The sequence below is a fragment of the Lasiosphaeria miniovina genome (genome assembly GCF_030549165.1).
Source record: "Lasiosphaeria miniovina strain SMH2392-1A chromosome Unknown B0T26scaffold_8, whole genome shotgun sequence".
NCBI lineage: Eukaryota > Fungi > Ascomycota > Sordariomycetes > Sordariales > Lasiosphaeriaceae > Lasiosphaeria > Lasiosphaeria miniovina.
In genome coordinates, this window is record NW_026848227.1 from 1615933 (window position 1) to 1631111 (window position 15179).

Below are 15179 nucleotides of genomic sequence, written 5' to 3' on the forward strand. Positions count from 1 at the left end.
TATCTCCCTCAAAAAGACGTCGTGACTCAAACTCGAACCTTAGACCTCTCTCTCTCTCCTCATGTGCGTGGCTGATTGACGGGGCGAGATGTTGCTCGCTTGACCACGTACGTTTTTGCTTCCCCGCCATCCCATGACCAAACCCCGCAGCGATGGGATCGCGACTTCGACGGGGATGACGGGGACACGACGCCGACTCGGAAATCGTCGATAACCACCCCAAAACAAGATTTGAGGAGCAAAAGAGAGGGGGCAAGGCAGCGTGCTGCCCCGACCCCCCCGAAAACTCCAGGCGTCCCCTCGGTTTCCTCAAAGGAGTATGGTAATACATCGCTGGGAGGGGGCGGGCGCGGCCCTTGGCCCCCCCCCCCAGGTACTGCAACCATAGCTAAGCGAGTCCAGAATGGGCCCGTAGGCCCTTCTCTCGTCGCCCCCGTTGCAAACCTGCCCGGCAAACGGACCCTATAACCCCCTCAGTGACTGAAGCCCCCCCGGCTCCACTTTTCGTGGCAGCCGCGTCGACCAAGCGCCCGGCAGCTGGCAACGCCGACAATGACGCCCCCACTCCTGCGCAGCGATAACTCCAGGAAAAGTAACCGCCCGAAAGCTCGCCTTTCGCCCGTGTGGAGGGTCGCGGCATTACAGCGTTAACGGCACGCCGAAGCCTGGAAGTAATAGCGACCCTCCCTTTTTTTGTCAAAGAAGCTCCCCTCGAAGACTTTCATGCCTTGGCCGACATGGTGAGAAAGAAGCCTGCCCCGTTGTTGTGTTCGGGGAACAATCTCGCGACGGTGTTGCTGCTCAAGAGGATGTGCACTTGGGGAAGGCCGCGAATTGTCACATACAACGCTGCATCAATTGAGGGCCAAAAAGTGCTTGTATTCGGAAGGTTCAGAAAGGTGGGCATAACCTGAATATTATAGTTATGCGGCATTCGGCTGACACACTCTAGGCTGTAAACGGTCTAGCATGTGCGCCACCTGCGCCGATATGTGGCTTAGATGCGGCTCCTTCCGACACGAATTGCTGCTCGGCAGCTAACTTCATTTGGCAAGTCGCCGGACCGGCCCCAACGCCAAAACTCGGCAAAGCCTTTCACTACCAACCCGACGCGTTCCCATGCAGCATGGATCCTCCAGCCAGCCACTCGCTTTCGTGTGCCAAGTAATGAATTGGTCGGGTGAAAGGAGTCTGGAGTTGACAGCATGACCAACCAATTAATCAACTCCGTACAAGTTACATTCAATACGTACAATACACCCTCCAGCCGCCCCACCTGTCAGACGCTGGGCCAGTAGAATGCCGCCATTTTACCATCTTCCCATCCCCACAACAAAGAATGCGGCACAAACTTCACCAATTACACAAATCCCCGCCTCCAAAAAACCCTCACATGGCCGCGATAGATAACTCCGAGCTTCCCACATTCCTCTTGAAAGCCCTAGCGGATACTGTCCATGACCTCATCATGACTTCCACGCAGTCTGTGTTTAGGGGCAGTAACGAAGAGAGGGCCACCTGGCTCCATCAACAGGGAGTCTTGGAGCTGTTTTGGAATAAAGGGTTCCTGGAAATTGTTGATCATCTACAGGTGGCCTCCAAAGAATTCTCAGACCCCAGCATCAAGCGTCTCCTCGGATACATCTGCGCCGACTCCGCCGCGGCTCTGGGTTACACCGTGGCTAACCTCGGCGACGAATGCGGTGTCATTGCCCTGAAATTGATGCAGTGTTGGTGTCACGGTCGCCACTGGGCACTTGACAGGATAGATTCTATTGGCTGCATTGTATTTAGAGTGTAGTCTGTGCGCGTCGCCACCCACATACTCAGCACCACCACCTACTTCCCCGCGCCATGCACGGTCCCTGCGACAGACTCCTTTTCCTTCCTTAGCTTTAAATCCACATTCGTTCCTGCATTCAATCTTTGACTTTCTAAGCGGGCCGTCACAATTGAAGCTCGAGCCATGATTGAAAAAGGGGATGACGGCCATGACCTCTCCGGTACGGACTGGGTTCTGAACCTCGTCTACACCGAGCCCAGACGAAGAGGAGGACAAGCCAAAAAAAAAACCCCCCCGGCTGCCAATTTAGGTCCAGGAGTGAAGGAAGACGGCCGTGGCACGAGCCAGCCAGCCCTGATCATACTGAAGGAACGCTCACCGCGTACGACTACAACACCATACTGACCGATGTCATCCGGCGCCTGGCGGCGGGGATTGTCTTCAGTTGCAAGACACGGCTGCGGATCGAGGTGGACGAGAAACGACGGAGGAGGAGGAGAAGAAGCAGCCCGAGCCTGCTCAGAACGGCAATGCCGACAAGGAAAAACCAGGCGCCAACGGCGATCAAGCTGCCACCACCGAGACCAAGGAAAGCACTCCTGCCGAGAGCACTGACTCTGATGTTCCAGAAGCTGAGGAGGACGCTCTACTGAGCGGTGCTGAAGACATGCAGAACAGGGAAGCAGAAAGAGCCAGAAAGCCTCAGCCGCCTACATTACATCATGGAGCCTATCTCAACACAAAAACTTTTTGCTGAAAGAAATAATCGGGCTAGCAAAATGGTGATTAAGTTAGGTGGGGGGGTAAGCGAACACTACTGATTTAGAACATTCTGTATAAGCAGGAGTCCCAACTAACCCTCCAACAAAAGAAAGGGTGATCTTTGTATTTACAAAACTTCAATACAATCTTTGATATCCTCTGAATCATCCGCTTCTTCCGCATCTTCTAAAACCTCTGCTGCACGCCCTACAGCTCTCTGGGCCTCACGAATAGTCTGAATATTCGCAAAGGTGGTATTTGGATCTTCTTCAACCTTCTTCTTCTTTCTGGCTCTTATTGATTCGAGAGTGTGTTCTAGACCTTCAATCTTTCGCTTCCTAATAGCCAGTTCAAAGGCCTGTTCATCCAAAGCCTTACCAATCTTTCTGAGGAAGAGCTTATCCGCTGGCATTGCTTTGATGATGCGTGCGAACTTCTTTGCCTGCTCAACGTAATCACGTGCCTTTCTAGGAGTCTTCCACTGCACCCGATCGTCTCCATAATCCTCCAGGATTGGTATACGGAGTGTGCGAACCTCTGGGGTAACTATAGTAGTTCTTAAGGGGCGTGAAGTATTAGAATTCTTGAGGAGGAGTGGGCTTCTTAGCGGTTTGTTGACATTCAAGGGCCAAAGGCCTGATGCCTTCTATCCTGACTTAGCATTACTCTTAGTAATTGCCTCTGTGCGTGAAATCTGGTAGCATTCCAGAAACGCACGTTTTCCGGCTACAGAAGAGTCGTCAAAGGCGTTAGCAAGAAGGTCCTCAAGCCGTCTGCGATAAAGTCGTTTTAGGGGGCCAAATATGGCCAAATCTAGGGGTTGGAGGACATGGGAAGTATGGGGAGGCAGATAAATAATGTGAATATTGTTTGTGAATGCCTCCCACATATAATCGGCAGTTGTGTGGCTGCCATGGCCATCAATAATAAGGAGTCGTTTCTCAGAGGAGTTTGCTGGCTTGGTGAGAGGAATGAACACATTTTTTAACCATTTGAGGCTTGTCTCATCGGTAGTCCATCCTTTCTCAGTTGCTGTAAAGAACCAATCCTGAAATGGCTTCATATCCAAAGGAAACCATTGTTGTTGAACGCTTTTCCCCTTAAAAATGACCAAAGGAGGAAGGCAACGGCCAGCTGCTGAGATGCATTCGACAAAAGTGGTCCAAGTGCGGGTTCCAGGCTGTTTTTTTTTGAAGCGCCTTAAAGGCACGGCTTCCAATGACAAGGCCGTTGGTTCCTCTGCCTTCCATAATACCAGATTCGTCCTTGTTCCAGCGATTCTCTGGCTTAATCGCCTTGATAGCTGGTGTTTGGAAATGGTTGAACCAAGGTCGAATTGTTGACTCTGTAGCGCAGTTGACGCGGACCGAATCGACTCTCTTGGCCCTCTGAGTCTTCAAAATTCGATTGCGGTTAAGAAAGGCACGGCACCACCCCTTTCCAAGTGGTAAGGAGTCCCCCCTTTCAGCTAGAATACGGCGTGCAAGCTCCCTGATCTGTGCATGTGTAGGGGGCAATCCTAAATCTTGTTGAAGAAGAATCCATTCGACTAAACGATCCTCTTGGGTCTGTGTAAGCCTTTGCTCATCTTGATGAGCAACATTTCGAGGTAGGGAGCCATGTAGACGGCCATAAAGGGTGGAGGGTGGAACGTTCCATTTTCGCGCGACTTTGCGTAATCGATGTGTTCTGACGGCTTCCTCGCAAGCCTTGCGGAGGTCTTCTTCTGTATATGAAACCATTGTCAAGAGAAGAATAAAACGAATTGAAGATGAAGAGAATTGGAAAAGAATTGGTTGAGTTATGGGCTTTTTATATAAGAGGGTTGGTTGTGTTCCTCGCTTATCTAGAATGTTCTGGATCAGTGGCGTTCGCTTACTCCCCCACCTAACTTACCACCTTTCTTTCTTCTGACTCTAGAGCTGGTGGCACTGCAGGTTGAAGAGCGCTGGACCCCCTCTGATTGACACCAGTTGGCTGACTCTATCCTCCGAAACCAGATTATCGATTAAACAGTATCGATATCTTTTACCAACATAATCCCCTCAAACACGAAAGCACAAACACGAAAGCACAAACACGAAAGTACCGCCTTGCCACCTCCTGTTACTGCCTCGTCCTCCCGAGCCCTCGGCCGACTACTTAGTCGAGTGGGGCGAGACCGGCTCGTCTTGTTCCTGTCCATGGTTCGCGCGCGAAGGTTCCTGCCAGCGCACCTCCTTAAAGACTACTGGTCCGCCACTCGGGGCGGGAACTGCATGCGCTCTGGGGGCTCTGGCGGCGGCGGCGGCGGCAGCATCCGTCAGCGCCTGCAGGGCCGACGCATCGAAACGAGGGGCCTTGTGCTCCCTCTGGCCTGGCTCGTCGCCGTCGTTTGTGGCGGCGCGCTTCCGAGAACTGAGGTCGTCTATAGTACCCTGTGGAGTCTGGCTGGCCATGATGCTAGTGTGGAAAGACGGTTAGACTGTTGGTTGGGGAGAGAGAGAGAGAGACTGTACCTTGAAGAAGACTGTTCCTTGAGAAAGAGAAAGGAAGACTGTTGGTTGTTCCTGGGGAGAGGTTGGTCTGTTGGTTGGGCTGTTGATTGGACTGCTGGTTGGAGAGAGAGAGAGAGAGAGAGAGAGAGAGAGAGAGAGAGAGAGAGAGAGAGAGAGAGAGAGAGAGAGAGAGAGAGAGAGAGAGAGAGACAGCGAGACTGTTCCTTGAAGACTGTTCCTTGAAGAAGACTGTTTCTTGAAGACCGTTGGTTGTTCCTTGGGGAGAGGGAGAAGCGGGAGAGGGATTGGGCGGGCTCTTCTTATACACAGTTCACAGGCATCACAGTCACTGGCATCACAGTCACTGGCATCAGTCACTGGCACTGCGTCAAGACCCAACAACAACAGCGCGGGGCATGTGCGTCAGTTACCAGCCAACCAGACGGAATATCACCAGTTGGGAATCCGTAGTCAAAGGCCGGCGTGGAATTGAGTCGGGTACCAAGACCACTTCAGCAAGACCGAACAACAGCCTGGGGCTACAGCGCTCACGCCCTCACTCGTAAACCGTGTCGGCGGCTTCGTCAGCCATGGCGTGCGTCCGCCCGCCTTGCGCCAGGTCGCCGGCAGTTACTGAGACCTCGATTGCCGCTGCTCCACCAGGGCTTGGTAGTCTTGTTGCCGACGTGAGACGCAAGCTTGGCCAACTAATCAGTGTCTACGAGTTTAACCGCCGTATTATTCCTAGTCTAAAGCAGTGGAAGGCGCTCTGGAGCCAGAGTTGAATGGCCGCCGTTGGTGCGGGAGCTAGGCCTGCGGGCGTTTGTGGTCGCCATCTCCGTCTCTCTTTCTCTCTCTTCTCTCTCTCTTTTTCTTTCCTTCTTTTTTCCCCCCTCTTTCATTCGTTACGTCGGCACCAGGTTCTCGCAAGCGCTCAGGGCCAAGGAGTCACAACGTTATGAACCGGAGACGCGAGAGCTGTATTAACCGACAGCAGCAGCATTTGTCTTGGCTCCGACCTTGGCGGCATCAGCGCTGCGGCTAGCGCGGCAGCGTCGGGGTTTTCGGAAGCGCCAATGGTGGCTTCATTTGACATCTCCATGTTTCTCCGTCACTGGCCCTGTGTTGCACTCTGTTGGGGTGTGAGAGCTCTGAGGTTCGTTGACCCAAGCCCAACCATGTACTTTCTGGGCCGACCTGACACCCCTATAAGACCCCTGAAAGCCGAAGAGGCCTCTCAGGCACATCGCAAGTCGAATATCGCCCAGGCCATCAAGTAAAAATTCCAATCGAGCCATTGCTCGTCAAAAAAACTAGCAGCCATGACGCCAAACTGCCACCACTAAAGAAATCTCGTCTCCAGACCAGAGAGAACGAGACTTGAGGTATCGAAAAAAAAAAAAATCCGGTTCTTGCTGTTGCTTTCCCTCAGGTAGCTAACATATGGCTCCAGAACCCCCACCACTGCGCACCACAGTGACAAGCGTAAGGGCCGGTGTGGCAGAGCGGGCGTCGAGCCAGACTGTCGCCTTGATGCTTGGCACTGGGATGCGTTAGGCACCGTGCCGCACAGAAGGGCAGCCCAAGGGGCACCTGCAACCCAAAGGCGCCTCCCCTCCGGGACTCGTTACCTCGGTGACGAGAAGAGCCGCTGAGGCCGGTGGCGTAGGACAGCACTGCATATTCGTCTCCAAGTTACAAGAAGCGCTCGATTCAGCCGCTGTCGGTGCCCAAAAATACCCAGTGACTAGCGATATCACACCTCGCCTCAGCCGGCGCCCGGCACCCCCTCGCTTCGCTGAGCCCTAGCAGACGGCACGGCGTGCCGTGGCGGTTGTGGTCCAACAACTGCGGCTCCTCTAGCGATTCGGTGTCGGGGTTCTGAACCCTGCGTTGATCAGGTCCTGATTTCGAGAATCCCGTCAGGTGAGGAGTACGGAGTCGCCTGTCGCAAAGTCTCCGTCCAGAGCTTGGCACACATATCCGCCCGTGCCTGTACCGACCAGAGAGCGTCTGTTGTGGTGTGCTGCTAGCTGCATCGCCTGCAAGCCGAGCAAGGTGTGCGTAGAAAGGGTGCTGTGCCCGAACTCCCTTTTCCTCATAACAACCCTACCGCCCTTTTAGTGTTCACGGCAGATCCGAGCGAGTCTTGGTCACTCGCGCCTTTCCGTGCCTTCATATCCTCACCTGAAATGCCCCCTTATCCCCAAGTTTCCCGAGATTTCCGAATCCTTGCGCCTGCCTCCACTTCTTGTCAGTTATCACGATACATTTACGCAATAATGCCGATCCGGCTCTCGCCCTTGCGTCCTGTGGTGGCGCACACGGGGCATCTCGTCCCAGCGAGCGTCAGTGCCAAGCCAACATATATGGTTCAAAAGGCAAGGAAAACACCGGACCTTGCCTCGCCTCCCCATGTAACTAGTCCCCATGTGACTAGTCTAACTTGAATCATGCACCAGCCATGCGAATCGTGTAGGAAACGGGAAATCCCAATGCGACAACGAGCTCAGCTGCAATCTCTGTGTCGCGATGAAAGAGAAATGTGTCAGAAAGTCGGGGACTGAAAAGGGGCAACCGCAGTACACGCCGAGGAAGAAAAGAAGGAGCTACGAGACTGTATGGAGAAACTTGAGCAGCAGTTGGAAGAGGAACGCCTCAGCGGCAATGGGAAGGATGAGCTCTTGGGGAACTCGGAGAAAGAGAAGCTGGGGCTGGAAGAGAAACTGGAGAGGGCCATGAGGGACGCTAAAACGGCGAAACAGCACAGTTCGCTCGAACTCTCCAGTGCTCAACGTACATGCGAACTCGAAGACTCATCCTCGCCGAGAGCACACCTCCCGTTATAACCGCCGACGCCATGCTGTGTGCAGTAGGTAGGACCTGGCCACAATGAAGCCGTTGGGCGAAAGTTATTTCATATACAAGGCGCGCTGTCGACGGAGCTCGCGTGCCATGCCAGAGGCTGACATGCTCGCCGAGGTGGACAGACGGGAATGCGCCCTGGAATCGCCCTGATGCGCCCCGTCCCCCGTCGGCCGCTACGAGGCTGCTGGCCGCTCCTGCGGCACTGCGAGAGGCACACCACATGCAGGATGCGGCTGAAGAAGAGGCTGCCCGTATCTGGTGCCCGAGACAATGGAAGGAAATACCAGAACATTTCCGCCCAATAATCTCTCCTTGCTCCAACTCTCCGCCATGTCGCCACCGCATCCGCACATGCCGCTTTCCTTTAGCCGTCGCCTGCACATGCCGCTTTCTTTTGGCCGTCGCCCGCCCACTATCCCAAGACACGACCACGTAGGGCTAAACCCCCAAGCTTCGCAGTCCACAACTCAGCACATGATTCAAGATGGCCACCAGAGCCATGTTCCTCACTACTATCTTCCTCCCGACCTTGAGCGAGGCAGTCGGCCTCGCCTGGGCAATTACTTTGCTATTATCATCCTCAGGCTCCCAGTGTTCGTATTTGATGCTCATTGTTGCCTTGCTTCAGGTCGCCGTCGTTATCCTTTTCATACGCGATTTTTTCGTATCCTTATCACGGCCCTTTTCGCCCGAACCCGCGCCCCGACGAGTCTTCCTCTCCTTCCTCTCCTCCTTGAAATCTCTATCCCTGAAATCTCTATGCCTCTACATAATAGGGCACCTCGACCCCCCCGGATTGCCTCCCGGGCAGACAGCACATGTTTGTCTTGCTGCTTCTGGCGCAGTGGTCTCGTATTCGGAAAAGGGGGCCGGTTCGGGACCGCACGGTGGAGGAAGGATGGAGGGGACCTGGTTGCGGAAGCATGTCGACACTGGACACTGCAGGGTGGGCGACGATATATTCGTACAGAGGTGACGAATATTCGCTAATATGATGCGCTGAAATCGACAGAAGATTCTAGTGGGGCAAACTTTAAAATCTAGCGAGATGAGCACTATAAATTAGCGAGCTGACGCTAAGCTACAGCAGGTATCTTATTTTGCTTTTTACTGTCAGTTTCGCCCCCCTACGGCGCGCCGCAACGGCAGTCCTCACCTCGCTAAATTTTAGCGCACGATCTTTAACGATATTCGTACAGGGGTGCCGAATATATTTCCGCCCACCCTGCACTGGACAGCAAACCGAGCCAAGGTGCGATTGATCTCTGGCTAGGCGTGGTGGTTTGTTGCGCAAAGGCCAAAGCCCCTCCGAAGACAACACGCTATCAACACAACCACCAACATACATCACACTATTTCCTCTCTCTCATCACGTCCCCGCGTGCTCCACCCCTGCCGGAGCCGAGCGGCCAGCACGGATGACCGGCAGCCCATGCGCTCTACCCGCTGCGCTGTTGACGTTGCCCTGCTTCCCTCTCCCGCCCTCGTGCCCCACGCCAGCGGCAAAGCAGGAGGAAAGGAGGCCGATGCCTTCTTCCCGCCACCCACTTTTCAGGCTCAGACGGCCTCGAGAAAGCTCATGGCCCAGCGCGCGTACCGCCTGGACGGCTACTGGCGAGACCGGCCGACCGCCGCGGGGCTGAAGAGGCTCAACACGGCGTCTCGGGCGTCAGAACCCTCGCTCGCTCGCCCTGTGCTCTTGACGATCGTCCACGCCCCGACTTAGCGCCGCCTCCAGGGAGAGGGAGCAGCAGGTTGCCACCTGGCCGCCCTCCATCATTCCACGTTGGAGGCCATGTGGCTGCCGCTGCCATGCCTGGAGTTCTGAACGGGCGCTCCCCGTTCGGTTCTCGCCCACCACTCCGTGCCCGTCGGCGAAGACGGCGCGAATATATGCAGCAGAAATCCCTCCTGGCCCGTAGCTCCAATCACGGCGATCGAAAGCCGATGCCTGGGATGATGGAATGTCAGAAAGGTAGCCAACCTCATCCGCGCCAATCTCGCTGCCTCGGGCTCCCTCGGCGGGAAGAAGTGCACTTCTAAGGCGTAGGCAGCAGCCGCCGACCCTGTACTTTCCATCGGTGCCTCCCGTCGGTGCCTCCTCTCACGGGCGAATCTGTGACGCACCCTGTTCGCCCTCGTCCTTGATTCGGCAAGAGACCCCCTCCCCCCCCCCCCCCCCACGAGCATTGCTGGCCTCGCTCAGGAGAAAGAAAGAAAACTGCGCAGGCCCGAGGCGCACGGGCATGGCCAGGACCGTGAGGCTGAGGCTCTATCTTTGCCCGTCGTGTCCTCCTGGTCCTGTAACGTCTGGCCGTTGCCGCCTTGGAAAAAGCGCACGTGGTCAGGGTCTCTATCGTCGATATTGGGGATAACGTGGCGCATAATGTTACCCCCTCTTCCCTCTCCATCAGGACGGCTCCGCGAAAATGCCGGGGCAAGCCGTCCTTGAGCGCGATACGGTGGGGGCGATGGACTTTGACTTTGCTTTGCCAGGTAGAATCAGGTCGACAACAACGTCGTGCGGGGTAGCAATGTGACGCCGGTCAAAGTCGAAGTCAAGGACGAGCAGCGGGCACCGAGTGTCGTTTTTGGCGGAGAGCGGTCCATGGACTTGGTCAGCGGCAGCGCAGCGCTATTCCCTGCCTGGGCCATTCTGCCAACAGTAATAACAAGGCATCCACGAGCTGCTTCGACGTTGCGGAAGGCAAGCCGGCGTTCTTGGAGGAGCTGCTAATAGGTGTGAGCGAGCGCTGTGCCGAGCTTGCCCAACCAAAGTCGTGGAGCAGATTTTGCCATCTCGGCCCAACGCAAATCTTCAGAACAAGTCAGGACAACGCTCGTCCGTGACTCCAGTGCAGTGCAGTGCAGCCGAGGCTCTTTCTGAGCTACAGCACGGCTTTCCCTATCCAGTTGTCACACTGGCAATATGCCCCGCCAAATACACCAGTCTCCCACACAAGGCCGCGACCACCTTCGGCGGCATCACGGCGACCTTTGACAGCATCAGCGCTTTCGCCCACGGCCCGGCTAGCTCTGTCTCCACAAAGTCATGCGCTCGCCATCTCCCTTGAGTTACCAGAGCCGGCATTCCGACGTCCATCAGATTCCATCAGTAGACGAGCAAGGTCTCGGGCACTTCCTGACGTTGCCGATCCCACGTCCTTGCATTGAAACACGGCGAACCGGGGCCGCGGGGGAGGCCATCGACCGAGCAGGTGAAGACGACAACATGGAAGCCGAGTCCGGACCGACCCTTGCTACTGAAACATTCGACCATGAGCTGCGGGAATATGTCGGCCAGGCTACCGAGTAGATACCAGCTCCTTTCAACCCGCTGATCACAGGGCACTTCACTTAGCTTCCTCGTATAGACAGCTATATGGTGTCCTTGAGCAAGAAAAAAGACGTCCCGGCCCATCATACCGCATTGGTGCGCGACTTTTTGCAGGCTGTGATGCAGCCCATCATCCGCTCTGGGTTTCCGGGAGACGGATGGAATAATGGGTTTCCTCGCTGAGGAGGCAAAGTCCGAGACGGGAAAGATGCAGGACCACTCAACGGCCGTGCTCCCTACTGTTGAAACGGACGGTTGCAAGTAAGCATCAAATCCCAAGCCGTTCTGTGCCGTTTCCGTCGCTCAACATCTCATAAATATTCAGGCAACTAAACGAGGGCGAAAGGGCAGCAGCGGAGGATTGGCCTTGCTAAGCTAGTGCAGCTGCGTAATGAAGTCTTCGGGGCTGTGCCAGACCAGACCGTGACGCGACGGAAGCAGAAGATCTTGAACCCCCGTCCCGGTAAGAAATCCTGTCACGCCCGGAACGCGTTGGGGCCAATCGGCAAGAAACGCGGCTCGACCCGAGCGGCAGTAGGACTGAGCGGCCTGGTCGTCATTTGCCTCGCATTCGACCGCAGTGACTTGGTCATACCGACGTGACCACGGGTGCGTTAAAGCGTGGAGTGCTCCCAGCCTTCTTGAGCCCCCGAGTAGGAACCTTTAACCAAGCCGATTTCGTCAAAGCAGCAAGGCAGCCTCAGCTATTCAATTAGATTTTCACTTCATGAGAACCCGTCGCTCAGCCTCCCCTGCCTTTCGCCCAAACTCCCAATCATGCCTAGCATTATCCATCCCAGCACCGACGCTAGTGACATCCCAACGGATACCGATCTTGATTCCGGTTCCGGTTCAAGTGTGATAGCTTAGCCTCTGGTCTTGCCCTAGAAGACAAATCCGTGTCCCAATATGTAACGAGTCTTGTTGTCCGGTAATCCACGTCATACGGTGTAGGGGTCCTATACTAACGTTGCTCCAGAGTTATATCCTCGGCTGGGTTTGTCTCTGGATACCGTCTTCGAGTCTCACTATCCCGGCTATGGCGACATAGACTCGAATGCTTATCATATCGTCTCTAGCAACTTCCTCGACTAAACGAGACAGGCGTTCCCACCTAACCAGACCATTGGCAACGCATGCCTCGTTCCGTTCCCGACGTTTTTTACCCGGCTAGCTGTCAGCGCCATAGACGCAGTAATCGAATGCCCGCAGCATACATGTTCCATAACCGAGGGCGCGAAAACGACATCGGATTAGTTAAAGAAAGATATTACGTTGGACAAGCAAATTACACCCAAGGTCGTCGAAAGTTGGGTTGAGCTCCGTCTATCCTGCCAGCCATGCCGTCTCGGCGACCTTTCTGCCGAGATCTCTGCACTGGAAGAGGCAGACGTCATTTAACAATCTTTGTTCTTGGCCTTACACCTAGTGCATGGAATGGTCCTAGAACACTTAACCTTGCTCATACGGCACGCCGCACACACGTTCGAGACCCGTGTTGTCGCTAGGCGTTTTCGAGGACGAGTATCCGGACTAGGTGGAGTATCGGTCGTATCCGGGCGCCCCGGTGTGGGGGCATTGGAGATAGAGCCGCTGACCGGGTTCATAGAAGGCCCATAAGAGGTCGAAGTTCATCTTGCCTCTTCGCAGGAGGGCTGTTAGCTCCTCGTTGATCGACTTCTGAAATTCGTCTGCCTAGTGGATTAGGAGTTCGAAGTCGTTCGAAATCGGGTGCGTGTTTGCTTCTTGCTCTTCTTCGTCTCCTTCATCTTGGCCGTCTTCGTTTTTGTCGGGTGGGCCACCTTTGTCTGCTTCGTCTTGTTTGGTTCCTTTATCTTGGCCCCAGTCTCCTTCAACGTCTCCTCGATGGCGTTTCAGCTTCCAGATCCAGTGGAAAAGAATCTTGGCTTCCACCTGTGTTCCGGGTGTTGCTTCAGCGCCGACATGACCCGAATCGAACCAAAGTAGGCAGAGTATATAAGCAAGGGCCGTTTTTGTAACTTACCGAGGCGCTCGTCACGGCCAGATTGATGTTGGGAATATCGCCAAGCACCTGCTTCAACTCGGTCTGCAACTGGCGGCTCTTCAGATCCAGGTGTATAGTCTCGGAGCCATCCGTATCTATCCGATGTAGTTAGATGTAAGTAGCCTTTCGGTGGTCGGAGTCTGTCTGCGAAAAATCGCATGACCTACTTATTCTAGTGCGGATGAGAAATGGCTGGTGCGAGGAGATGGTCGGCGCTTCGTTGACGTCTTCACTGATTACGAAGCGATGAGTCGCAGAGTCGAATCTACAGAACAGTCAGCCTTTATATAGTTACAAGTTCCGAGGCATCTTTTCGGTTACTGTTCCATGACTCTGAGAGCCTTGACGAAGATCCAATGCATTTATTCGAAGAGCATCGTCATCAGGAGCGACGGAGGAGTTGGGTGACTTGATATTTTCCGCGTCGTCGTTACCAGTAGGGGCCAACCCCAGGGAGGACAGCGCCGTGGCTATGCATTCGTTCGATATTCCCAGGTGGCCTTGAAGGCCTTGCACCATGCGCGTCGTCGTGTGCACACTCTATGCGAGACTCTCCAGTGAGAGTGTACCGGTTTCAGCCATTTTGCCATTTCAGGGCTGCCGCCCAGACTGTTCTAGGGGGTCCATGGTCGGAGGGGAGAAGTCTCGACGCTTATTAGCTGTATTCGAGAAAGAAGAGGTAAAGTAGTCAGGTAATAAGGACGGATAAATAATGGGAAAAATGGAGGAGGGGCCGGGGAAAGGTTAAGTTGGAGAAGCCGAGAACAGGTAATGTTAGAGAAGCCGAGGAAAGGTTATGTTGGAGGGGAAGGGTTAGAAGCCAAGGCTGAGATGGAGACCCTGGTTCCATTGCTGGTATGTTTGTACCCCAAAGCCTGCACCCCACCAATCCGTTCCTGCGTTGGCCTTCTTTGCAGGCAGCTACAACGTGCAGCCTCTACGTCTATGCCAACCGCCGAAAGGATTGTCCAGGCCCCACCGCCGGCCGCTGCAAGGAAGCTACCTACATGTGTATTATGAAATCAAAAGGGACTGTCTACTCGGACTGTGTCGTTGTTGCCTTCAGATCTAATCGTTACCTTGACTCTGGTTACCTCGTCCCTGGCCACCAACACGGCGGTCCATTCCCCCTCCCCTGCTGCAGCGCGACTTCTTCACGCACAAAGATGAGGGAGGGGCTGACAGAAGATTACAAAGGGGGCTGTTTGTAGCATAAAATGCACCAAGATTAGCCTCTAGCGACATGGACAAGACGCCAGCGTGATGATACCCCGCGCGTAATAGAAGGGTTCGGCACCAATTAACAGCATACCGGCGACAAGCTTCGTTTTTTCTAGCTTTGAGGAAAAAGATCAATGTTCAGAAAGCCGGCCCAGAAAGGAACGGCCGGATCCCTGCATCAGGGCGGAATTATCGGCCGTGACTTTTTTACCCGGCAGCATATTATCAACGCTGGGGCTTCCTACCGGGCACGCTTTCCTGACCCGCGCCGTGTTTGCCACGATTTCATGCCTGCTACTCAAGTTGAGGAAGTCATTACGTACCTGTCAAAACAAACAAGTACAGCACCTGATAACTAGTTCGTGAAGGGTTCGTGAAGCCCTTGAGCGTGACGCGTGAAACGACCGTACACAGTCTTTCGGGCTTGTGTTTATTTCGGCGGCTCAACTCGAGATCCTTTCCCGGCGTGGTCACCTTGCCCTCCTCGATGCCACACACTGCACGAACTGGCTAGGTTGGCTCCTATATACGATTCTAGTTCGTGACGAGTGTGGCTCTTGGATTCCTGCGGGTTCATTCCTTGCGGAAAAGGGCGACGGCGACATGATATGTGAAGCCCTCAAGACCCTAAAAGCCTGGGGAGAACAACATAGCCGCCGGGAGTGGCCGCTCGAATACTTCTTGGCCGATGACTCTGCCGTGGAG

General features: G+C 54.6%; 4 protein-coding genes across 4 annotated transcripts; 3 read left to right on the forward strand and 1 right to left on the reverse strand.

Annotated features, from left to right (window-relative positions):
- The first annotated feature begins 534 nt into the window (after window positions 1-534).
- B0T26DRAFT_496053 (uncharacterized protein) lies at window positions 535-1248 on the forward strand. The gene is made up of 2 exons (XM_060435348.1): window positions 535-899; window positions 953-1248. The coding sequence occupies exons 1-2, from the start codon at window positions 738-740 to the stop codon at window positions 1166-1168; spliced, it is 378 nt and encodes a 125-aa protein (XP_060290211.1). The 5' UTR covers window positions 535-737; the 3' UTR covers window positions 1169-1248.
- Window positions 1249-1468: 220 nt separating this feature from the next.
- B0T26DRAFT_756913 (uncharacterized protein) lies at window positions 1469-2436 on the forward strand (the record flags this gene model as incomplete). Its single annotated transcript, XM_060446177.1, has 2 exons — window positions 1469-1730; window positions 2132-2436. The coding sequence occupies 2 exons, from the start codon at window positions 1469-1471 to the stop codon at window positions 2434-2436; spliced, it is 567 nt and encodes a 188-aa protein (XP_060290212.1).
- Window positions 2437-9322: 6886 nt separating this feature from the next.
- B0T26DRAFT_756915 (uncharacterized protein) lies at window positions 9323-11206 on the forward strand (the record flags this gene model as incomplete). The annotated part of the gene is made up of 5 exons (XM_060446178.1): window positions 9323-9583; window positions 10391-10507; window positions 10567-10632; window positions 10713-10928; window positions 10997-11206. 5 exons carry the CDS (start codon window positions 9323-9325, stop codon window positions 11204-11206), a joined length of 870 nt encoding a protein of 289 aa, XP_060290213.1.
- Window positions 11207-12521: 1315 nt separating this feature from the next.
- Window positions 12522-13772, reverse strand: B0T26DRAFT_876364 (uncharacterized protein). The gene is made up of 4 exons (XM_060448104.1): window positions 13575-13772; window positions 13421-13518; window positions 13233-13348; window positions 12522-13141 (listed from the first exon to the last, which is right to left on the reverse strand). The coding sequence occupies exons 1-4, from the start codon at window positions 13613-13615 to the stop codon at window positions 12923-12925; spliced, it is 474 nt and encodes a 157-aa protein (XP_060290214.1). The 5' UTR covers window positions 13616-13772; the 3' UTR covers window positions 12522-12922.
- Between the last annotated feature and the right edge of the window lie 1407 nt (window positions 13773-15179).

Excerpts from the sequence above, each read along its gene's own strand:
- B0T26DRAFT_876364 (XM_060448104.1), bottom strand. The coding sequence starts at position 13,615 with ATGCATTGGATCTTCGTCAAGGCTCTCAGAGTCATGGAACA. Across the intron at positions 13,519-13,574 it reads GCTCTCAGAGTCATGGAACA|ATTCGACTCTGCGACTCATC; the intron begins GTAACCGAAAAG and ends ACTGTTCTGTAG. Across the intron at positions 13,142-13,232 it reads TGGCCGTGACGAGCGCCTCG|GTGGAAGCCAAGATTCTTTT; the intron begins GTAAGTTACAAA and ends CCCGGAACACAG.
- B0T26DRAFT_496053 (XM_060435348.1), top strand. The coding sequence starts at position 738 with ATGGTGAGAAAGAAGCCTGCCCCGTTGTTGTGTTCGGGGAACAATCTC. Across the intron at positions 900-952 it reads TATTCGGAAGGTTCAGAAAG|GCTGTAAACGGTCTAGCATG; the intron begins GTGGGCATAACC and ends GACACACTCTAG.